At 40.1% G+C, this 25,522-nt stretch overlaps 1 protein-coding gene across 1 annotated transcript; it reads right to left on the minus strand.

Annotated features, from left to right (window-relative positions):
• Positions 1-541: 541 nt before the first annotated feature.
• On the minus strand, positions 542-24,988 carry DDX4 (DEAD-box helicase 4). The gene is made up of 13 exons (XM_069881173.1): positions 24,835-24,988; positions 18,327-18,401; positions 17,238-17,306; positions 16,056-16,198; positions 14,328-14,480; positions 13,031-13,185; positions 11,691-11,820; positions 10,476-10,642; positions 6,765-6,910; positions 5,883-5,982; positions 2,839-3,109; positions 2,611-2,682; positions 542-616 (listed from the first exon to the last, which is right to left on the minus strand). Exons 1-13 carry the CDS (start codon positions 24,986-24,988, stop codon positions 542-544), a joined length of 1,710 nt encoding a protein of 569 aa, XP_069737274.1.
• Between the last annotated feature and the right edge of the window lie 534 nt (positions 24,989-25,522).

Raw genomic sequence — 25,522 nt, forward strand, 5'->3', positions numbered from 1 at the left:
GCAACTATCAATACCTGCTCAAGCTTTTATTAGTAACTGCTTACAAGATGTTTAACAAGTCTTTAAGGTTAAATCATCTCATCGCTACGCTGCCATTTTATAACAGATCTGTTGCGAAAAGGAACTAACATTAGGTTACCCCTTTAAATGAAGCTGTTTCCCAAAATGGGTCTTCAAAAGGCTATCCTTCCATGCAAAATACTAGTAACAACATAGTTAAGTTCGAGTGATCTATTTTCCACTTGCAAAACACCTACCTTTTCACAGCAGCATACTAGCTACCAAGCATCAAACACAAATTTGTAGCACTTAATATCTGAAGTGTTTCCAAAAGATCTGCTTTTGACTTCCTACATTAAGTGATAATCATCACTGGCTTCATCATAACAGAGTATACATACATTGCTAAAAGCTTTAGCATATGACATCAGCTACTCTTTACGACATTAAGTGTTCTGCAAGATCAACAGTAAGGAACATTAACTGCAACTGTTCACTTAAAACACAACAGAATACAACCTAGTTTGGTACTAAAGTAGTTTTAATCCCATGAATCAACTTCACTCGCAGAATACATCATTCCTCCTTGGTTCATGTTGTCTCTGCCTCTGTAAACCTAGAAAACAGAAGAGATGCTAGTTTAGAATTGTTAATACTTTCAGTTATTCAACAGTAAAAGTCACTACAAAACAATGCTAGCTTTCTGCATGCATGTCACAATGTAATTTTAATATCATATTTTTACAATAAATACAGGACCACTTTCTTGATTAAACTTCTATACCTAAGGTTTTAGACCAGGGTGTGAAATCAACACAGCTTAACCAACTTCAGATTTTATCACGTATGGGAATAATCCTTCCTAAAGTTCAAATCTCAATTTCTCTTACCCAACACAAATCAGTTCACGCAACTTTGAAGAACTATTTCCTTCGTCACTTCTTCTTTAAGAATGGCTGTCTGCATTACTTTCCCAGAAAAATCATTTTCCTTTGGAAAAAGGATGAAGCCCTATCTATAAGATTGTTCCAAAATAATCAGGTAAGAGCCTCCAGATTCCTCTTTCAAATTAATCATTTGATGATCAAATGGCCCTTTCATACATTCCCTTTGAAAGTAAATACTGGAAAACCACAAAAAATAAAGGAATCAGGATCCATAATGAACACCAGATGATACAAGCCTCTCAGTAATAGCAAACAGGAAAAAACAACCTTAATCATTAATTTCTAAGAAAAAAAAAAGAGGGCTGATTAAAAAAGCACCGTTTCTGTCAAAATCACTGGCATCAGGTAGTCTAAGAAAGGAATCATAACCTGATGATCTAACTTGAGAGCTGGGGCACTGCATATGTGACTAAGAGGCAATACTCCAAAGGCAAACAGATATCCCCTGAAACTGCTCCATTCACAAGTACAAGGACAAAGAGCAGCAGGCAGTTTTAGTAACTCAGATGTCTTAAGGAGCATGAAGGACAGACTTGGACCTAGAAATGACAGATTTCATGACATGCTGGAGAACACTGCAAAAAGGCTAGAGATAGGTATTTGGAAGCAATCTAGACTCAAAGGCTGAAGAGATCCACCTTTGAAAGTAATCTATCCAAATTTAAAAAGTGTCTTTGAACAGGACAAAAGAAGATCCACTAAGGCTGCAAGCACAAGGAAGAGTCAAATGCTTAAGCATGTAACTGAAGTCCCATGAAGACCCAAATTAAAAAGATTCAGACCTGAGAGTGAACCAGTTAAGACTAGTAAATACACTCAAATCATCTAATACTTCCAATAATTACGATAATTAATCAAAAGAAGGACTGAACTTGAACTCTAGCTTCAGACAGTATAAGCAGTGAGAGCATTTCTCTTGTGGTCTCCCAGACAGTATTCACATTTGGAATGCAACTGAGATGTGATAAATTTCTTACAGAAGCAAGAGATCAAGGAAAGGCTTTTGATGAAAGGGTTAAAATCCAAATAAGGTAAAAGCAAGAAGTAGCAAACATCAGTTGAAAAAAAAAATTCTTTAAGTAGGAGTAGGTGTAGGATTTAAATCCTAAACCAGTGAATGGAGAATGGTTTGAGAGTTATGCTACCTAGGCTATCTCAGTTACCCAATCTGTATTTTGACATCTGATATCGGCAACAGTAAGAGACCAGAAGGCTCCTTCTCATCACAGGCATTAAGAACAACTTTGACACAGATCACACTGGGGCATATATTGAGTTATAATTAGCTGAACTTTTCAGTCAAATGGCATTACCTGACTGAGCAATTCATAACAAGCAGTGAATGTGTAATCAGCAACTATATGCTCCTCTACCTGTGCAGTAGAGAAACTTCTGGAACTTCAGCGTACCTCTTCTTTCACAGACCAGCTCTTGACACTACGGATCAAGACTAATGCAGCCAGTGAGGCCACGCTGCAGAAGTCCAAGTCAAGCAAGTTGTTCAAAATTAGCTTCAGAAATAACAAGTACTTTGAAGATGCACAGCCAAGATAAGGGACATTGTCAGAGTCAAAACAGTTTCAGTGGCATTCTCTGCTAAACAGACTTTTATGCTGAGAGAAAGTTCAAAAAGCCAAGACTTGCAGTTCATTCCCAGACTTACCTTCTGGGTATTATTTTGTCCTTCAAAACCAAAAGCCATTTCTTCCAACCAAACAGGAACCTCCTGATGGGCCTACAGAATTTGAAAAGTGAGTTTAAGAGACTTTTACCAACTGCTTTACCAATTCATGCTATGAGTTCCATAACAGTACCAAAGAAATAGTAGTTGCTCAGTACATTAAAGTGAAATCCTAACAGAAAAAGCTAAGCACCAAGATTTGAAACTTACATCTGAAAGAACTTTAACTAGAGATCGTGCAAGACGGCCATCTGAACTGCTATCAAAGAAGCAAACTGCTTTGCCTGTATTTCCACAACGACCAGTGCGTCCAATTCGGTGCACATACTCTTCAATGGTGGGGGGAAGATCAAAATTAATAACATGTTGAACATTTTCAATATCCAGACCTCTTCCTGCCACAGAAGTTGCCACAAGAACTGGACACTTTCCCGAACGAAAATCATGAAGAGCTATTTCTCTCTCTCTCTGTTCCCTGTTTCTACAAAGAAAGCAATGGTTAGAATTAACAACTAAAAAAGTCTGCAGTATTATTAAGATACAAGTTAAAAACTCATAATTCAGAAGTAGTTCTCAGGGGATGGGAAGGAGGGAACAACCCGTATACTACCAGTTTAGGTTTACTGAATTAACCTAGGAGCAGTAAGACAAACCAAATATTTAACCTACATCTCTAGACAAACAAATTTTCTTAGATGCATCAGAAATGGTCATGCAAATTCACTGATGATCTATTTGTTTAACTGATTGTTTTCTCAAGCCATAGTTAGAAGCCCTCTTCCTACTGCTTACCAGCATGGAGCCAGAACAGCAAAGCTTAAGCCGACCTAGATTCCTGCATAGGCCATTTTTCAGATAGTGTGCCCAGCCAACAGTACAGAAATTGTCCCCTGTTTATCACCATGAGAAGAAAACTAGATTTGGCTTGGAGTTTGTATTTCTAAAGAGTTTTTATCCAGTCAATCCAGTTACAGATTATCCGGTACTTAAATACGGACTTCAACTCATGTTTTGTTGTCCAAATGAAAGAACAAATTAGAAAGCTAAAAAACAGTGCTCTTTTGAATCTAACATGGAACATCTTGTGAAGTTTTGCATGACCACTGTTCCAGAGAAGAACAACAGTTACTTCAGCTCAAAACTCATATGAATCAGAAATCATTAACATTCATGACAGCTCAGCAGCTTCCATAGAATCATAGAATAACCAGGTTGGAAGAGACCCACCGGATCATCGAGTCCAACCATTCCTATCAAAGACTAAACCATTCGCCTTAGCACCTCATCCACCCGTGCCTTAAACACCTCCAGGGAAGGTGACTCAACCACCTCCCTGGGCAGCCTGTTCCAGTTCCCAATGACCCTTTCCATGAAACCAGTTATTCCATTTTTAAGCACACCTTAACTTGGTGCAATAATAACACAGAAATGTGGTAAGAACTTCCTCTAACACAACAGAGATTGTGGGATACACTGAAAGACAGATCTTTTCAAAATTACCCTTCGCATGCCTGGAAGACTGACAGGACACAGGATACAAACATTTATCTGTGTACAAATATCATTTTAACCCACGTATACCCTTGATATTCTGTCAGAACACTGCCTAAAACTATTCTATTGGTAAGAATTCACATCCCCTCCTCCTATTACAAGGTAAAAAGTATTGCAAAATTACAGTTTATGTGCTACACTTCACTGGGATTCCAAGATTCAGCTTGTCCTACATCTTGACATGTAAACAAACACCACAGAACTGAATTCCAGCTTATTACGTGAAAGACAGACCATCTTTTTTGGTAGGTTTAGACCTGGAATTAGTGACTATCTCACCTTGTTTCTCATCATTTGTTCAGCAAAAAAAAATTGTGCAGCACTAATAAGTAAAGTACAAACATAAGGTACAAGCAGCTTCTCTTTAGATTCATCTCCATACAAATGGCATGAGGTTTAACAAGGCCAAGTGCCGGGTCCTGCACTTGGGGCACAACAACCCTGTGCAGTGCTATAGACTAGGAGAAGTCTGTCTAGAAAGCTGCCTGAAGGAGAGAGACCTGGGGGTGTTGGTTGACAGTGACTGAACATGAGCCAGCAGTGCCCAAGTGGCCAAGAAGGCCAATGGCATCTTGGCTTGGATCAGAAATGGTGTGACCAGCAGGTCCAGGGAGGTTATTCCCCCTCTGTACTTGGCACTGGTGAGACCACTCCTCGAATACTGTGTTCAGTTCTGGGCCCCTCACCACAAGAAGGATGTTGAGGCTCTGGAGCGAGTCCCGAGAAGAGCAACAAAGCTGGTGAGGGGGCTGGAGAACAAGTCTTACGAGGAGCGGCTGAGAGAGCTGGGGTTGTTTAGCCTGGAGAAGAGGAGGCTGAGGGGAGACCTCATTGCTCTCTACAACTACCTGAAAGGAGGTTGTAGAGAGGAGGGTGCTGGCCTCTTCTCCCAAGTGACAGGGGACAGGACAAGACGGAATGGCCTCAAGCTCTGCCGGGGGAGATTTAGGCTGGACATTAGGAAAAAATTCTTCACGGAAAGGGTCATTGGGCACTGGAACAGGCTGCCCAGGGAGGTGGTTGAGTCACCTTCCCTGGAGGTGTTTAAGGCACGGGTGGACCAGGTGCTAAGGGGCATGGTTTAGTGTTTGATAGGAATGGCTGGACTGGATGATCCGGTGGGTCTCTTCCAACATGGTTATTCTATGACTCTATGATTCTATGAAATACCACACCCATAAATGCATCAAACAGGCAGAAATGACAGCATCGTTAGAAATCATTATCACACATGACTTACCCAATCACTTCAAGGAAGCCTGTAAGACAGGATTCAAAGGTCCACAACTGCCACTTGAATTAACAAATATCATTTCCCCACTAACATCAAAAAGTCTGGCTTCAGTTAAGCAAAGGATAAAAACTACATATGAACAACAGCTTTTTCTACTGAACTTTACATGTTTTTTAATTATTTTTTTTTTTTATAACAACATTAGGCATAAGACTCTCCAGTTCATATACAGCATTTGAGTCGTGGTCATCCAGAAAGAGGTATATGCAGCTATGCTGTGAGAACTGGCCTCTAGAAACATGACATTCTCAGTGGGACTAAGCTGCTAAGAATTACACAGCTATTTGAAACCAGGCAAGCTAAGTCACACAGCCATGGTGAACAGGAAATCTCTATGTAAGCCTTCCAAAAGATAAGACTTTCAATTAATACTACTACCCGTGTTTCATTTAAAAAAAATACTTACCCATGGATGCTAGTAGCTGGTATTTTTTCTTGACAAAGAAATGCTGCTAGGTAGTCTGCTTTTTTCCGTTTGTCCACGAACACCATGGTTCTTTCAGGAACTATGTTATGTTAAAACAAGGGTTCAGATCCACTGCAGTTCGACACCTCATGTATTTTAACTACTCACAGCTACAATTACTTACATAAACATTTAATATTAGAGTGGGGTTTGAATAGTTTCTTTAAGATACGATTTCAATTTCTTGCCTGTGTTCAACTTAAATAAATGCTATCCATCAATTTCTAGATCAGCACAGGCTCCCAGGGGAAGACAAGAGCACTGTATTTTTCTCCTCAATAAAAGAAGGAAACAAATGTTCTCTGCATTAATTATGCATCCCCTTTCTACAGCATAGGGCTGTAAGTCTGAGCACTGGACAGCAAGGTACAGAGACCACATTTAATTTCAAACTGCCTTCCAGGTTTCAGCAATAAAACCTAAGATAAACTCAGACCAAAAAGAAAATTCCTTGTCATTAACGAAGCGCAGCCCCAAATGTACATACAATAAGTTTAATGCACTTATGTATTATACGGAGATAATACCCCAAGATGCTGAACTGTTGTAACTGACCATATGAAAAAAAAAATTAACTAACTACCTGGGAAGCTTGTCTGCTAGTACTCAACAGAGATAAGAACTTCACAAATACCCAAAATGCTAATATGCCTAAAAACCTACAACTCCCTGAGGTCTGGTTCAAGCTTTAATCAGTAGTTTTGTAGAGCACATAATACGCACAACAGAATGAAATCATGATCTGATCAACTGCAAGTGGACAAGTTTAAAAACAAGCTATTTTGTCTTCCTTGGAAAATGACTAGCAATAAGGAAAGTTACCTATGCTTTGTAGAATTTCTATCAGTTTATGCCTCTTCAAATACTGAGGAACCTGAAGAACTTCTTGCTGAACATCACTGCAAGCTGCACCCATGTGTCCAACAACAACAAATAAGTAATCAGTTTTCAAAAATTCACCAGCCAGCCTTGAAAGGAAACAAAATTGAGCAGCATGAAACCTATTACATAGCTTAATTTTGCTTTAAGAACAAGTAACTTCATTTATGTTTAAGCAACCCTCACAACACTTGTACCATTCCTCACAAGGCAGAGCATATAAGCAGTCACACATGCATTATTTCTAGACTGCTGTACATAAAAACCTGATCAATAAGGTGACCAGACTGATTACATGCCTCCAACTTTTCAGAATACACTGCATTTTACAGCCATCTCAGGAAGAGGTCCAGATATACACTTGTAGCAAAATGGGTTACTGAGAAGCCTTCTCAGGGTACTAGCTCCTCATATGCTTAAGTGACAGCGGATAATCCTACACAGATCAGAATTCAAAACAAATCTCAAAAAGACACCATGATCCTTTTTGACTATTCAACAAAAGCACTGCTTAAAAACGGTTTATTACTGGTGTTCAATATCTTTACCAATGACACAGACTGGGATTGAGTGCAACCTCAGCAAGTCTCTGGAAGATACCAAGCTGAGAGGTGAGGCTGACACCCCTGAGGGATGGGGTGCCATCCAGACGGACCTTAGCAAGTTGGACAAATGGGCTTGTGAAAACCCCATGAGGTTCAACAAGGGCAAGTGCAAGGTGCTGCACCAGGATCAGGGCAACCTTCAGTACTGATACAGGCTAGGGGGGTGAAGAGAGTAAGATGAGCCCTGCAGAGAAGGACCTAGGGGTATATGAGAAGCAGGACATGAACCAACAAAACGTGCTTGCTCACAGCCCAGAAGGCCAACCATGTCCTGGCCTACATCTGAAAAAATGTGGCCATCAGGTCAAGGCACGCGATTCTGCTCCTCTGCTCTGCTGAGACCAGATCTGGAACACTGCATCCAGCTCCACAGCCCTCAGCACAGGAGGGTCATGAAGCAGGTCGCAAGGAGGGCCACAAAAATGATCAAAGGCCTGGAACACCTGCCCTGTGAAGAGAGGCTGATAAGAGCTGGGGTTGTTCAGCTTGGAGAGAAGACACAGAGAAGACCCTACTGTGATTTTTTTTTCACTAAGGGTGGTGAAGCACTGGAAAAGGTTTCCCAGAGAGGTGGTAGATGACCCCATCCTTGGAAACATTCAAGGTAAGGCAAGACAGGGCTCTGAGCAACTTGATCTACATGAAGATGTCCATGCTTATTGCAGGGGGTTTGAACAAGGTGACCTTCACTGTCCCTTCCAACATGAACCATTCTATGATTATATGACTACATGGTATCAGTGGCCGTAGGCAAAAGCCATGTGCTCTTTGTTCAAACAGTATTCCTTCAGTTATTCCTTAAATCGGTGATCCTATGAGAGAGATCAAACTTGCCAAAATAGATAATTCCTTGGAATGCCCCATAATCCTCACATTTTACTAAACTGTATTAACAGATCAATACACAAGTGTGCTTCATGTCCAGGGGACACACAGCAGCTTCTACTACAGTAAAATTATGATGACAAACAAGTTGACATCTAACCGAAAACAGTCAAACTCAAGCTTCACAAAAAATTCCTAAAAGAGGAAAATCTTAAAAATGGTAAAGGAATGCCCAAAGGCCTTGAATCTCCCACCCAATTTATAGGCATAATTGCCATGAAAAGGTGTTTTTCATAGAAAATGAACAAGTTTACATCACAGCAGTGACCCAAATTCAGATGGAAAACCAGACAGTATGTTAAAACTAAACCTGATTACACTCACTAAACAGAAGCATAGGAAAGCCTGAACCTAGCAGGGCCAAAAAAAAAGCACCTTATCCTATACTACCAAAGTAGTATGCTGTCCAAAAGAGTTTTGATGGAGAATAGCAGTCTTTCTGACTCCAGAATCAGAAAGGCAGTACACCCAAGAAGAAACTGACTCCAGACGAGAAGGGTTTTCACTCCCTAATGCCATTATGCATTCCAGTTTCAGAAGGTTACAAGAATGTTATTATGCACTTCCAAACCATGGTCCAAATGCTCAGGTTTCAAGTCCTCCACCAGCACTTGGAAATCCTAAAAGACTGACAGTGGAAAGGCAGATGTGCTTTTTTTCCATTAAACAGAAGCAGACAGTACATCTCTTGCATGAAGGGATGTTCTTTCAGATGCTAGTAATATAGGATTCTACTCAACCCTCAATATGCAGCAAAATGTAAGAGCATCAGCTGACATACATTCATAAAGACAACAGATCTAGGATTAAGGCATCAAGATTCCTCTCAACCCCAAAACCTGAGCCAATCAGACCATGCTGTGTACCCTGAAGGGAGACACATCTGATCTTTTCCCAAGATGTGGTGGGAAGTGAACACATATTCCCACACACATACTAAACACAGCATGAGTATGAAACACACATCTGCAGTATCATTTCAACGCTTTGATTTCCAGCCGCAGGAGCACCACCAGTATTCGTCACTAAAAGACCTTAACATAAAAAAATTCTACGAAAGAAGTCTAAACCGAGGAGCCAAAGCCACAATCGGTGACTTAAGACAGAGTCTGAAGTGAATTCAATCCTACTCAAAGAAAAGAAAGGCGATTTATCTCCCCAACAAGTGTCAGTATTAACTAACTGAATGTGACAAGGCAGTCCTAGGACAGTTAACCACTGAAGATGTTTCCTCCGTACCTCAAAAAAGATCATCCAGTCTTTTTGAAGGTCTGAAGTGGTTAGGATTTGACTCATTTAAGTACCAACACACATACTTCAGAGCAATGGTCTGATGAGTTCAAATGCTCTCAAACTGCAGCATGCTTACTGGCCGTTTTTAGTGACACTTGTCATAACAGTATCCCTACTGCAAAAGCCACCAAGATTATGTCAACTGCTCAAATTGAAGTTCAGACTCCTCAGATTTAAGAACGAGTGTTCAGATGCTTGCCTCTTCAAAACTGGAAATATTGAATCACTACCATCCACCCATGGAGAACAGGTGTTTTGTTCTGTTACTCCAGGCTCAGCAATCCCACTACTATGTGTTGAAGACTGTTCTCTCAGAGTCTGGGAAGTGGAACTGAAAGTGGTAGTGAGTAGTAGAGCTGTAAGGTTTATTCTCAACCCATTTGTAGAAGCTTTAAAAATAATGAAATGAAATAGCAGTTATGCACGTAAATAACAACTGCATAACAGAATGCCTCGTGAGCTGAGCAGCACTTGGGATGTCTGTTTATATTGTGCCCTAGTGCCAAAGACAGTGCTGCTTGCACAAGATCAGGACCAATGTTCTTGAGACTGCACAGATGTGGTGGAGGAGGAAGGACAAGAAATAAAAATGAACAGCACAAAGGCTTCTGCAGAACTGGAATTTAAAAGCCTTCAGAAAAACTTCATGAGTTGCCTCAGATTTCCCACCTGAAGCAAGGAGTTAATCTATGCAAGTTATTAGTTCTGCTACCTAAAATAAAGGGGAATCTTCAGCAAGCAATGTTAACATGGTAGCTTTTCAATATCTTCTAGTAATATAAGCTTTTCAACATAAGGAGTGCCCTTAACAACTCTTCAGACATCTTGCGCTATACATCTTCAGATATATTTCCATTTTTCCTTTACTCACCTCCGAACTTCTTCAGGAAAAGTGGCACTTAACATCAGCGTCTGACGTTCTTCTCTTGGTGGCATGTTTGGTAAAGAAACAAGCTTCTTCATATCTAACCCAAAACCCATTTCAAGCATGCGGTCTGCTTCATCTAGCACCAAATACTTCACATTACGCAAACCAATCTGCAAGTATTTCAGTGAAAAAAATTTATTGGTTCACCAACAGTACACACTTATAGAATGTCTTAATTGCCAAAATCCACCTTTTGCTTTGTTCTTTCTAGTAAAATTTAAATATCCACAAATAAAAGCCTACGCGCACTGTTTTATTTGCATCTCGACATCTAATTTTTTTAATCTGCACTAATTCTATCAGTATGCATACTCCAAAGTGCTTTGGAAATTACTTCAGCAATGTAAACCCAAGATGAAACCTACAGATCGGGTATTATTCAGCACATCTACTTTGAAATTATGTCTCGAGTTTTTGAAAGGCTCTCTCATATAACCCTCACATTGTCAAAAACTCCTTTTTCTGAAAAAATTGTCAGAAAGCATTAAGGACATTACAACTTCACTGTTTCTCACCAAAGCTGTCACGCTGACAACCACAGAAAAGCCTGTCTCCAGTTCACTATCAAGAAGTGCTTTTTCCAAACTTCATTCGTCTAGTACATCACCACTGAGCCAGCACTATAACATGTAGCAATTTCTACTTGAACTTACAGTGGCTGGAAAAATGAAAACTCAAATACAATGCTACACCTGGAGGTTTTTATATTTTGAATAAAACCAATATTTAAGCATTTAAAGAATCAATATTAGCATGCCTCCAGACAGAGAAAAGCTATTGTGGCAAATCAAGCAGGACAGCATGTGAAAATCTGCTATGGAATTTTCCATGAGAACCAAAAGAAGGTGCTCCATGTATTTAAAAATTATAAAATTTAATAGCCAAGAATACTGCAGCCGGTTTCATATAGACTGACTTTCTTCAGTGGGCTCTTGAAAGCATTGAAGAGATCTGGACTCATGGTACCCCTTCAAAAATCCCATGGTAGTTAGATACTTCGAGAGCAGCTCACTTGTATTTTAAATGCTAGTATAAAGGCAGCATACTGACCATTTTTCATGCCTCTATCTTTCCTTCTATCAAATCTGAAGAATGAAAACCATTTTGTAAAAACCTAAGAAGTGCTTAGAGAAGTCAGATTACATTTTAAGATCTTACCTTCTTTTTTCCAATGATATCTAGAAGCCTTCCTGGAGTGGCACACAGCATATTACAGCCTTGCATTATCTGGCGAATTGAATGGCCTATTTGTGTACCTCCATAGATAACAACAGGCCTTATACACGTTCTATGATACAGAAAAAACACTGATTAATTATGTAAGTATGCAAACAATATTCTTTCACAAAATTATGTAAAAGATCATCAGATAAACTTTACACCAGCTTACTCAGTGGTTCAATTCCTTCATCAAACAACACAGCTTATGACCAAAAGCAGGATCCCAGACCGGAAACTCACTTAGTGTAAGCTCCAAGTTCCCCTTCACACTACATAACAGAGGCTGCACAGGCTGCTTACTTGGAAAGAACACTTGATTTCACCTGCATTCTTTCCTCCTTTCAGCTGAGGCACTAAAAGCCAAAACACTTATATGTTGTTTCCTTCTATACAGCATACTTACAAAATGCAGAACCAAATACATGCCTTTAAGGCTTCAGAAGTAATTTTTCCACACCTTTAAAGGATAGTGAAAAAAAAAAAAAAACAACAAACCCACACAGGCGGATTTTGCAAAGCAACTAATCACACCAGCCCTGCAGTGTGCCATTCAAGCATCAGGGACTGCAAACTCATTCAAACACTAAACTACTAAGAGTTTTGGCTAGACCTACCAAGTAAAGTTATGTTAGATATTCTCCTGTACAAAACTACCCATACAAGCAAGAACTACCTGACATAGCTGAAGAGCAAGCTTACATGCTTATCTTTATAACCTAAGGCTTTTACATGCATACCATGAGTATTTTCATGCTCAAATTCAAACTGTTTATTCTTGAAGATACTAATTTAACTTCATATACAACAATGGTAGAAATTTACTAGGTTTAATCGGCGCTTTTCAGAAACTTTCAGTCAAGAACAGAAACAGGCTGAACTCACAGCATGTCAAGATTTATCCACTATAAATTAATATCCATGTTTCATATTCCTATTTCTGAACTAAACCAAAGAGCTTAATCTTATCAAGCTGAACTGAGCAATATGCATGCAATTCTTTAGAGGGAACAGGTTCAGTCCCTGATCTTGTTCCAATTCAAGGTGGAGTAAGACTGCCCCATATCTGTCCCCACCAATATTGGGAACATTAGTAGTTTAAATCCCTAGCCATATAGTAAGATTACTACTAGCCAGTATTATCATCTAAATTCAAGTGTTCATAGTCATTCTATAGGCACAGAAAAAATCTGTTAAGTGTTCATGAAAAAGAAACCAAAGAACTGCTGATTCAAAGTAATAACTAATAATTAACACCAGGCAACAGTGCAAGAGCTTACCCATACACAAATTTTCTTGCTTCTAGGAAGATCTGATTTATCAGTTCCCTAGTTGGGGCAACAATAATACATTCCGGTTCTTGCTGCTCCTTAAAGCTACTGCCAGTTACACCCTCTTTCATCATGTGGGCCACAATTGGTAGAAGAAAAGCTGCCTAAAAAGAAACTCGGTATTTATGCTGCTTAGTGTTAAAGCTTTCATCAGTTCCACTAAAACCTGTGTATCAATCTCAAAGCCAAAATTATACAGCACATTATCAAATTCAAGGAATTCAGACCACAAAAGAATTGACTTAGATGCACTACAGAACATTAAAGCTTATTTCTTCTTGTTTAAGAAGCATGAAAATACCTCCCTGGACCCAAAGAGTCTAATAATGCAGAAATAGAATCATGCACTGTCTAACTTGTGAGTTCTTCAGGAAGTTCCATACACGATGCTGACAGATACTGATAATTATGTACCCCAGGATCAAAAACCCTCCTTAACATTTACTTACAAGCCTCCCATTATCATTAGTAGATTTGTAAAGTAATCATGTTACCACCATTCTCCAGACCATTACAACAGATCAGTTTGCAACACAGCTGCACGAGCACCTTAACATCCACGTAAGACTAGTCACCTCCAAAACAGAACCTGCACAGCAGCCCCAAAAGCATTCAGAGCATTTTTAGCACAAGCCTTGGACATTCCCTCTCTGCAAACAGAAGAGGTATTTCAAAACAACTAATAAGCTACATAAAGTTAGAATTCCACACAATACTGAAAGGCAAAAAGCTATACTTAATATCCAAGTATTCTCATACAGAGCTCTCAGTGGTTAGATTTGGGTACATTAGACAGTTTAACAAGTCAAGACCACTCTCAACTTACTAATAAGTCTCAACACTATCCCATGAATAATACTGAATTATCTAAAACTAAGTCTGGTTTAGATGAGACCTGACCAAACCAAGGATGACACACTGTTACAATCTAGCAGAAGTTTTAATTAAAAAAACAGAAAGCATAAACCAAAAAAGCCCCACAAAATCAGACAACCCACGGGCACCGTGCCGGACCGTTTGCAGAAACTTCACCTTCAGCAGCTTCTAGGAAACACCTAAAGACTCTATCACCGAACCCCGTACAGGTCGTATAGTCCTTTTTCAACCCTTACAGAACACTAATATTGGCCTAGACGTAAGCTTATATTCTTGACTTAGAATTGTAACATTATAGTTAATAAACTAAACGTTTAAATACAATTCTGGGTCCTACTCTTGTCTACTTCAGGGTGTGACAAATGCTTACAGTTTTTCCTGATCCTGTCTGGGCACATGCCATTAAGTCCCGTCCTGCCAGTATAATAGGAATGCTGTACTTTTGCACGGGAGTAAGTTTACAGTATCCAGCTTTAGCAATATTCCTGTTTAAAGTCTGACAGAGGTTAGCTTCTTCAAAAGACTGTAAGAGGAAAAAAAAATATTATTCACAGTACACAACCACAGAGGTTTGAAGTTTAAAAACTGAGGTACCATCGGATACATACATACAAACACTAGAAGTATTAACTTTAGACGGGGTTTCCCCAGACATCAATATTGCCAAGTTTCCTACAGGTGAAAGCCTCATAAGTTTCTTCAATACGCTCATGTCATTCTACTAAAATTGATTGTAGGACAGCGAAGGCCTTCACTTGGTGTTATTAGCTTTGAGAAAAACCTACTCAGAAGCCATAAATCTGGATTCAAGCAGGTAAAACTCAGATCACAGCATCCTGTGAAATCAAACTAAAATTCTTCAGTCATATTTCATGTAGGACATACACATTTAGTTTCTCTGCTAAAACTGGTATGGGGAATCACAGAATCATAGAATCACCAGGTTGGAAAAGATCCACCAGATCATCAAGTCCAACCATTCCTATCAAACACTAAACCATGCCCCTCAGCACCTCATCCACCCATACCTTAAACACCTCCAGGGAAGGGGACTCAACCACCTCCCTGGGCAGCCTCTGCCAGTGCCCAATGACCCTTTCCATGAAAATTTTTTTTCCTAATGTCCAGCCTGAACCTCCCCTGGCGGAGCTTGAGGCCATTCCCTCTTGTCCTGTCCCCTGTCACTTGGGAGAAGAGGCCAGCACCCTCCTCTCTACAACGCCCTTTCAGGTAGTTGTAGAGAGCAATGAGGTCTCCCCTCAGCCTCCTCTTCTCCAGGCTAAACAACCCCAGCTCCCTCAGCCGTTCCTCATAAAGCCTGTTCTCCAGCCCCTTCACCAGCTTCACTGCTCTTCTCTGGACTCGCTCCAGAGCCTCAACATCCTTCTTGTGGTGAGGGGCCCAGAACTGAACACAGTATTCAAGCAGAGCTACAGCAACATCACCTTCCAACATTAAAAAGCATCACACATCAAAAAATCAGTTTAACTTCAGTGAGAAAACCTTCCAGAAGACACATGGAAATAAAACTCTGCATCTTCTCTTTCAACGTAAGTGCTATCACTCCCTCTGCCCTACTTCATTCTCCCTGAAAAAGAGGGAGTGGTTTTTACCACCTAATTTGGAGCAGAAGACAAGTTACATTATTGCTTTTAAATTGCAGCCACAGAAAACAGGGCTAGGAATGACCTCAGGAAATTTCTCTGTCCAAATGAAAACTATGCTGACAAATGTGCATTTACATTGTGACAGATCCCTCACTAACAGATTTCAACAAGATGACCTTACCAGTCTTCCCAGGAACTGCTACCAAAGACCTCTTTCTTTAAAGATCTATAACCAGTATTTTTCGCAATTTAAGAACTGTATTGCCTGTCCCTCCAATATTAGTTTCTCCAGGCCATTTCTGTAATTTGCCAATGTAACTTTATATTCCAATGTATATCTTTCAAATGGGCAGTATCTCCTTGTAACACAGCACTGTCTGCAAAATTAGAAACCCTTATTAATATTCTCATTTGCAGTGACTAGAACACTCACCATACATCCTTGCAGAATCATGCTCAACAAAACCCCTGACATGAATGAGTTCACTAACCAGTAATGGTGCTGGAGGGTCAATTCCTGACACTTCAACAATGTTTTCATCGTACTTGTCAAAATTAATTCCTGTCTGGTAGCGTGCAAAGATGGCTTGTTCTTCATCAGGTGGAGGAGGGGGCACGTAAGTCACCTTTGGACCTTAAGAACACAACCACTGAAGTTTGTGACCAGCATAAAAATAACATAAACCAAAACTATTTTAAGTATGGAGCAACTGAAGTTAAGTTTAGTAGGATGTCATTTAGACTTCTCTCCACTTTCCAGGAAGGCAAGAAATTTCATAAATTAATTCTATTAGAACTTAGTGTTAGAATACTAGTTTTATATACTTAGTTTTATAATATGCAAGGATAAAATCTATCTGTTGGTGGTAGTACCTCTACAGTTTTGTATTCCTTAAGATATTTTCCATGCTTATCATCTCAGAGGTATAACATTATTTCATGAAAGCTTAGAAGTAGAAGCCATTTCACAAGGACCTCAAACAAGGACGGATCAGGAATGAAAATTACTCCTACCAAAGTCAGAAGTTTGCAATTTGTCTTTGTGCAAAAATAAGGCTCAAATAATTCATAAAAAACACTGCAGGTAAGTAAACATTCTAACAGATTGTCCCAAATGATAATTTCCGTACATGTCAAAGTCACTACTCATCACACATCTCCACCTGGTGTCCTGAACATACAACTCACGAAACTCTTTACTAACTTGCGCTCAGTAAAACACATTAAGCTCATCTTCTAGAAGTAGCATTCCAGATGCTATAGCATCTGAAACTGAGAATGTGTTTTTTCTTTCTGATTTGCTTTAATGATTATCATCACTTAGATGCCTACACTACTGCCAATTAAGTCCTCCAATACTTGTGTCTCAAGTAGACAAGCTTTACTGTTAGAAAGAACAGAGGAATTCCATCCCAAAAGAGGAGTCTTTCTTTACATGAGAACCAACACTGCACTGTCCAGCAATTTAAAGATGAAGAAAGTTTAAATGTACTGAGTTTAACAGTATTTGCTTAGCAACTCAAGTGGCATGAGTAGTTTCGCGATGGTTATGCACTTACCCATATCACTGCCTTCTTTATACCCCATTAGTTTCAACAACTTCAAGGAAGAGAATGTTGCTTGAGTCAAAAGCAAATTACAACTGGCACGCTGCTTCTGAAGAAGCTACTCACCTCTTTCAGAACCTGCTTCCTCATTACATTTGTTGTAAGATGTTGTGAAAGAAAGCATAACAAAGTTAACTGGTTTTAGGAAATAAAACATGTTTGAGAGAAAATCTAAATAAGAACCTTAAAGAAAAAATCCCAGAGGCACTTAGAAAACTCAGTACTGGGTCCTGATATGGTTGATAGAATGAATTAACAATAAAAGCTTAGGTACAAAAAAACCTGAAAAACTTTATTTGGATTTAAGTCAAAATAAGAGGCACATCAATTATTTGTTGGATACTAAGGAGCACTTCTGAAAACACATACTATTCATTTTATCTTTTCTACAGTCAAAAATTCTTCTACCAGTATTACAGAAAACGTTCTTAGGCTGAGAATAACAGCCATCTGCTATTCAAAAATTCAGTCTACATTCAAAAATTCTTCTACCAGTATTACAGAAAACATTCTTAGGCTGAGAATATCGGCCATCTGCTACTCACTACCACATAGTAATGGAACTCCTAATTTGAACGGCAGGACTTCAGCAACTGACAGATACTATGCTCTAGGTAGCACAATACATAGGTTACACATTACAGTAGCATCAGTAGCAAATAAAGACAGGAACATAAGGGAAATATCCTTTGTAGGCAAAAAAAAAAAAAAACCCAATATCAGAACCAAGTCATAAAGAAGACCTGGCCTCTCAGAGCTTCAAACCTTACTTGTCAGCCTGGACAAATGCAAAACACTACTTCCTTTTACAGGGGGTGTGAGTGGCTATTTTGAAACTGAGCATGTCCTTAAAGGCTTGCTTTGGATTTTAAGGCTAACACCTCTGCTTCGCTGTGCATTAACTAACCCGGTAGCAGCAGAAACAAGAAAAAAAATATGGAAGACAACAGCTTTGAAAACCCAGTTACTAAAATCTATCCAAGTTGCAAACATGTCTTGTGTGGGCATGAAAACAAGCTATCTAACACTTGCAGTAGGGTCTTAATTCAGACAAGAAGAACAATCACAGTGACAGATTTAGCAAGGCTAAGACAATAGTGCATTGTCACTAACAGGGAAATCTGAGAGGTTCACTACCCTACTAAAAAGTCTCACCTGCAAATGTTCTTCCTCTTCTAGAGTCAAAAAAACCTCCAGATTGAGGTCCATCCCTTTGCTCACCTTTAGTACCTGTAAATAATACAAAGTATAGCGGACAGTCTCTAAAATAACAGAATACTGTGCTTAAAGCTAATATTATTTACTTCAGAAACTCTACAGTGCAACAGCCCCAGCAGATTCTTTGTAACTCCAACCTACACTGCCTTATCCCCAGTGCCTTTTTCCAAAGATACCATCCACATTCCATAATACAGCTGAAGAACAGAAGCTATTTCACACCTCTCACCTATATGCTAGTAGTTCTCATGGAGCAAGCAAACCCAGAAAGAGTTAAGAAATGTATGTTCTTACCACACAAACAGCTAATATAAAAAAACTTACTATCACTTCACCCAAAGCCAGCAGGAAATCCTCTAAAAGCTCTATTTTGTGTGCTACAATCTTCCGCCATGTTCCTTTCTTGAAAACCTGCAGTACAGCATTGCACAGAATAACTTAAGTTTGCCCAGTTTTGCACATGCAGACAAAGCACCTTTTGCCTGACAATTACTTCTACGCAGTCTTTATTTAATGAATTCAGATCAAAAGTAGAGTAAAGCTAAGTGATTTGCCTAGACACACAACAAAAATGAAAGGAAGAAATATTTTTTTGCCAAAAAGTGTAAAAACAAGACTCCACTGCTCTTCTGTAGTATTGCTTCTTGCAATAAGTAAATCAGTCTTGAACTTTACAGGCACCTACCCTATATAAGCGGCTGGCTTTCAACTCTTCAGTTACAATGCAGATCTGTTCAGGATCCTGGTTCAGTCACAGGACAAATGACTGCATTCGTAACTTCTCAGTTCTCATAACCAGTGCCGCACAGTCAAGTTCTACTGCAATTGCTGCCTTCTATGATTGAGGTTTTGAAATCACACCTTTCAGATCTGTCAATTTTTTTTGTAACTCAGAACTGCTCATACAGCTGTTTTCGGCAGGTGACGCCAAGTATCTGGTCTGTTTTTATTTCTGATCTCTTTCCCTAGTCACCCCTTTGCAGGCATGAAAGATTTCACTGTGGCGTGTATGCTGGGACAAGCAGCTGATGCCTTGGCATACTCATAATATTAGCAGCAAGCACAGAGCAAACAGCCGGTGTTCTCATACTCACTAGCTTGTTGAGACCTTGTCATCTTTATTAAGACCAGTGAGTTAATAAGAAGAGAATGCGCTAGATGGAAAACATGAAGGTAAGAGGCACATCTGTGGGAACAGTGGGTTGCACTCTATCATTGTACTGTGGGATTCTCACAGGTGGAAATTCACTGGGATAGCTGTTTGCTGGATACAGAAACACTATATAAGGTTTTCATCCTCTCAATTAAGGTGATCTCGCTTGTTGCCTCATCAACAGGGTCCATGTCTTAATCACTACAAATGGCGCCCAACTTGAGAGGGACCCACACCTCTCAGGGCAAACCCTGATATTCAGGATCATAACCACTGGACAGAAGTGGCTGTAGCGACGTCCGGTTGGACAAATTTTGACCAGTGTGGAACACTGAAGCAGTCCAGATGAGTAAAAGCCTTGAAAAAAAGGTGAGCAACTGGGAACTCGGGAATAATGGGGTCTTCGCTGTCCCTGGAAGAGCAGAGTACACTAGGTACCTTAAAACCAAGTTTAAAGAAAGGGATTCGGGACTTTATTAAAATGGATACAGGGTCAGGATACAGGTTTAGATTTGACTCCTGCATATGATATAAAAGTCTGGGATGCTGTGGGATTTAAATTGTGGGACATGGCTACCAGGAACGACCCTGGGGCAGTAAGCCTGTTATCTACCTGGAAATTAATGATCAAATTGTCAAAACAGTTGAGATTATGCAAAGATTTAGCAGAACCATGGAAAAAGCAGGAGGGCAGCAATATTCTGTATTTGGAAGCCAGTGCAGGGCCATCAGCAGCTGCCAACAGTCCCTTTGATCCAGGGCCAACAGACCATCAAAGAACTTTATTTTCATCTGCGGAGGTGCAGTGACCTTAAGCAGCTACAAACTTTCCATGAGATTTGTTTGCGGGAGGCTGGAGACTCAAAAACCTGTAGAGAAAGTACTAACTGCGCCGCGGGCCACGCGCTGCTGCTTTCTGTAACACAGGCAGTTTCGGGAACAATGTTGGTAGCAGTTCAAGATTCAAGCCAGTTTAAATAATGCAATTTTACAACAAGCGTGGCTTTTTGGTTTATAAAGATACCGGATGTCAGAAAGTTGAAACAGACATGACCCGTATAAGACATTTATAGACAGACTGAAGGATGCACTCAACAAGCAGGTAGACAACCAAGCAGTTAAAGTAGTCTTAAATTTACAATAAGCAATAAAAAATCCTAATGAGAAACACAGAAAGATATGTCACAGTCTGAAAAATCCTACAACAACAGCTGGGATCATTTACCTACCAAGCACAGCTGATGGCTGCTGCCCTGACTGTAAACCAGTCAGACAGAAAGACATTCTGTTATAGATGTGGCAAGGAGGGACATTTTAAACGAGACTGCCACATCCAATGCCAGGATAGAGGGCCTAAAATCTGCCCTTGGTGTGGGGAAAGGGTAAACATTTTGCCAGTTGGTGTAGATTACAATAGGATAAGAACAGGACAGTATTGTCGAAAAACCAGGAGCAAAGCATGGTTCAGAGGCATGTGCTGACACAGATGCCTCCACGGCAAGCAGCAGCTCTCACCTCAGAGGAAGATCCAGCAGCAGTGCCAGGACGGACGTGTCCATCACCATCGCAGTAGTGATGCAATCGTACACAGTTCATACAATACTACTGAATGTAAAAGGATCACTGGGGGGTGGCTTTACTGCCTTGTTATTAGAATGATTATCAATAACTCAGTTGGGAATCTTTGTTTTACCTGGGGTCACAGATACAGGCTTTACTGGAATAATTCAAGCAAGGGTATGAACATCATCCCCACTAATATTAATACCAAACGATAGCCAGATAGCACAATTAATTTTGTTCAAAGCAGCTGTGTTCCAAGTTGACTCTATAGAGCATTACTCACAAGGTTTTGGTTCCACAAAAATCCCTAAAATACATCTGGTTTAGTCCTTATAAACTCATCGTCCTATGTTGAAGTGCACATTAAGTTTTTAAAAAAAAAAGAGGGGGGGAAAGCCAGAACATCTTTAAATGGCTATAGTACAACCCTTTGTTGTGCACGTTCCACTAATCTTACCAGGGAGAGATGTGTTAAGTGCAATGGGAATAGCCATTGGAACGAGTGAAAAATTGGGCGCACTGCAAAAGTCAGTGGAGGAGCAAATAGATCAAGGGCATATAGTCCCAATTAATAGTTCTTTGAACACACCTGTATTTGTGATAAAAAAGAAATCTGGAAAATGGTATTTAATACATCACTTTTCTAAACTAACTACATGAGACCTTAAATAAGCAGGCAGGCAATCTCGTTGCTAGAGAAGTATTGCTTCAACAATTAGCCTTAGAGAATGCAAAAAAACCGGACCTGATGCACTGTTAATTGCATGATCACCTGTTATAAAGATTGCTTGTTTTACTGGAATTGACTGATGCCGACTTTACAAGAGCAATGCAAGTAATAGCTTGGACGCCTATGCCTTCTGGCTTTATATCAAAGGGCACTAGAATTACTCAGCTGATTTGTTTTCCAGCAATTGTACCCCATGAAGAAAATTGCATAGGGGGAGATGGAGGCTTTGGCTTGACTGACCAGTCCATGATTCTACGAATGCAGAAACTACAAAAATCATGAACCTGCCAAGTATGACACTCACAGAGCAATGAAGAACAACCCCTCCAACCCGAGGGGATTAAGCGCTTTACAATTTGGCAAATAGATATCACACACATACCCAAATTTAGAAGACTGAGATATGTACATGTTTAAATTGAAACATACTGAAATGTGATATGGGCAACAGCACATACAGAGGAATCTTCAAACAAAATAGTGAAGCATTTTGTCAACGCATTTGCAGCCCTGGGAATTCTCACACAGGTAAAAACAGACAATGGGCCAGGATATGTAAGTGACCAACTTGAGAAGTTTTTTCAAACCAAGGGAATAACATATGTCACAGGCATACCGCATTCTCCACAAGGACAGGTGATAGTAGAACGAGCCCATTAGACACTAAGAAATATGCTATTAAAACAATAAGGGGTAATGAAGGGTGAAATACCATAGAACAGATTAGGGAAATCATTGTATGTACTACATTGCTTAAATGTGTGAGAGAATTAGGGAACAGAACAATCACCTATATTAAAGCATTTTTTCCTCTTCACAGAGGGTCAGCAGCTCAACAAGGAAGGAGCCAAGGTATTATTAAAATCACTGGAATCAGGCCAATGGGAAGGGTCGTATCAGTTAATAACATGGAGTCAAAGATCTGCTTGTGCTTCCACAGGTCAAGGACTGAAGTGGATGCCAGCACTGTGTGCCCGTCTATATTTAAGCAGAGATGGTAATTACAACAAAGATGACAGCGACACTAATACAGAAAGCAATAACGCTGGGGCTGTATCAGCACTCGTGGACGGGACAAGAAGTCTGAAGATGAATGCTGGTTGAAAAAGTTGTTATAAAGGACTTTTGGGTCAGAACTCGTTTGGTGGATAAGGACTGACAAGCTAGCTAAGGCTTTAATCAAAATCACTTTTCTTTGCATTAGTATACTTCTGTGTATCTGTAGTAAGATATTTCTGTGCCTAATCACGTGTCTATCATGTTTTCCATAAAAGGTACAACAAGCAATTGATAGTTCATGATGTTTATGAACAAAAGAAGAGAAAGATGCGGGCGTGGAAGATTTCACTGTGGCATGTATGCTGGGACAAGCACGTTGCTTCATTGACAGGGTCCATGCCTTAATTGCTACACCTTTCTGACAGGGGAGCAGATGATGTAAACAGTCACATGTATAAACAAGGTTACTTCTCAGCTGAGACTGGACAGTTTCAGGTATCATCTAAGATACAAGCAGTCAACTGAGATCATCATTTGCTCCTTAGTCTTTGTTTTTCAACTCAACACCTGTTCTATCCTCTTGTAATGATAAATACAAACTTCTGCTACCACAGCATCTGTAGCTCCTTCTCCAGCAAACCTTGGTGCCTACCAATTTCTGCCATTCAAATTTTTGCACGTTAAAAAAAAGAATACCTACATCTCAAAGACATGCAAAAGACAGTCTAGATATAAACCCCCACAAAAAGTACAGACATTACACACAGCTTGTGACTTGTACTGCAATTGCCAGAGTCTACAGCAGACCTGTCCACCACCATTCCAAAGCACCACCAAAGTGCTGCTGGCCCACTTAGTCAAATGAAGTCCAGCATTCCCCTGCCATAATGGGCATCAACCCAAGTGATGCAGAAATGTTGTAGAATATTTTGAGCGAATAAACACAAGAACTTAAAGCAGGTCTACAGCTGATCTCCAGGTCAGAATTTATGCTACACATGCCCAGACCAGGGCTATAGAGCTCCCATCCTCCTAATTCATAACCAGTCCCCTAATAGCCATAGAACTATTTAGACAGATGCTACATGGCAGTAGCCCTTTCAAAATCAACTGATACAAGCATATGTGCCAGTACTGCTGAACTGCCAGTTACTAACTTCTTCCACGTGCACTGCACGAAAGAATGGCTGGCAGTCGCCATTATAAGCGGGAAGAAGACAGGGACGAAATAACACTTTATGTATACTAAAGAAAGCACTCTCAGTTCTCGCACAGAAGAGCACTGGTATACTCACATGGTGTATATGTATATACCAATATTCAGCTGCCTTTTATATTACATTATGATTCAAAGTAATTACCAGAAATATACTCCTCTCCAGGGAGAATGGAATCAAACGAAGAGGAGAATAAAACATTGATCTTAGATGTCAAGTCCTGTCTTCTAGCAAATATGGTGGGGTATTTTACATCGTGCAGTCAGAACGAAGGTGTGATACTAAGCATCTACTTCACACAGAAATAAGGACTAGTATTACCCTCTAAGTCATAAATACTCATTTGGGTCTGATACAATAGAATTGAATACCTGAATAGGTAAAATTTTACACATCAAATATGACTGGTCAGTAGAATTACAGAAAGTTACCTCCGTCTCCAAAAGTTCTTCCACTACCAAGTCTTCTCAATGGTTCATGCTGTCTGTTCACACATTCTTCAGAACATATAATTAAAAAAAAAAATCAACTTAACATGATCATGGAACGGTTTGGGTTGGAAGGGACCTTAAAGATCATCTAGAGTTCCAACTCCCCTGCCATGGGTAGGGACATCTCCCACTACATCAGATTGCTCAAATCCTCATCCAGCCTGGCCTTGACCACCCCCAAGGATGGGGCTCCTGTGACTTCTCTAAAGTGCTGGAGACTCAAGATCTTAACACAGTACTCCAGGTGAGGTCTCGCAGGAGCAGAGGAGCAGAATCACTTCCCTCAACCTACTGGTCACACCACCTTTAATGCAGCCCAGGATGTGGCTAGTTTTATTAGCTGCAAGCTCAATTTGCCAGCTCATTTTGAGCTTCTCATCCATCAGCAACCCCAAGCCCTTCTCTTCAGGGCTACTCTCAATCCAGTTGGCTTTGTTGAACTTCATGGTGTTTGCACAGGCTCACCTCTTCAGCCTTCCAAATACCCTCTGGATAGCACCCCTTCGCTCCAGTGTGTCAACTGTACCACACAGCTCTGTGTCATCAGCAAACTTGCTGCGAGTGCATTCAATCCCACTGTCCACATCAACAAATATGTTAAACACCACTGGTCCCAATATCCACCCCCGGGGTACATCACTTGCCAGCAATCTCCACCTGGACACTGATCCATTGACCACAACTCGAAGTGCAATCACTCCGTCAATTCCTTATCCACCAAGTGGTCCAGCTGTCAAATTCATGTCTCTCCGATTTAGAGACAAGGATGTTGTGCAGGACACTTAAATGTTTTGCACAAGTCCAGATAGATGATGTCAGTTACTCTTCCCTTAATCATCAGTGCTGTAGTCCTGTTGTAGAAGGCCACCAAATTCCTCAGGCATGATTTACCTTTAGTGAAGCCATGTTGGCTGTCACAAATCACCTCCTATTTTCCATATGCCTGCAGTTTCCAGGAGAATCTGCTCCACAATCATGCT

Source organism: Phaenicophaeus curvirostris, chromosome Z, assembly GCF_032191515.1.
Source record: "Phaenicophaeus curvirostris isolate KB17595 chromosome Z, BPBGC_Pcur_1.0, whole genome shotgun sequence".
Lineage (NCBI taxonomy): Eukaryota > Metazoa > Chordata > Aves > Cuculiformes > Cuculidae > Phaenicophaeus > Phaenicophaeus curvirostris.

Excerpts from the sequence above, each read along its gene's own strand:
- DDX4 (XM_069881173.1), bottom strand. The coding sequence starts at position 24,988 with ATGAAGTTCAACAAAGCCAACTGGATTGAGAGTAGCCCTGAAGAGAAG. Across the intron at positions 18,402-24,834 it reads CATTAAAGGTGGTGTGACCA|GTACTAAAGGTGAGCAAAGG; the intron begins GTAGGTTGAGGG and ends TATTATTTACAG. Across the intron at positions 16,199-17,237 it reads GGAAGCAGGTTCTGAAAGAG|GTCCAAAGGTGACTTACGTG; the intron begins GTGAGTAGCTTC and ends TGTGTTCTTAAG.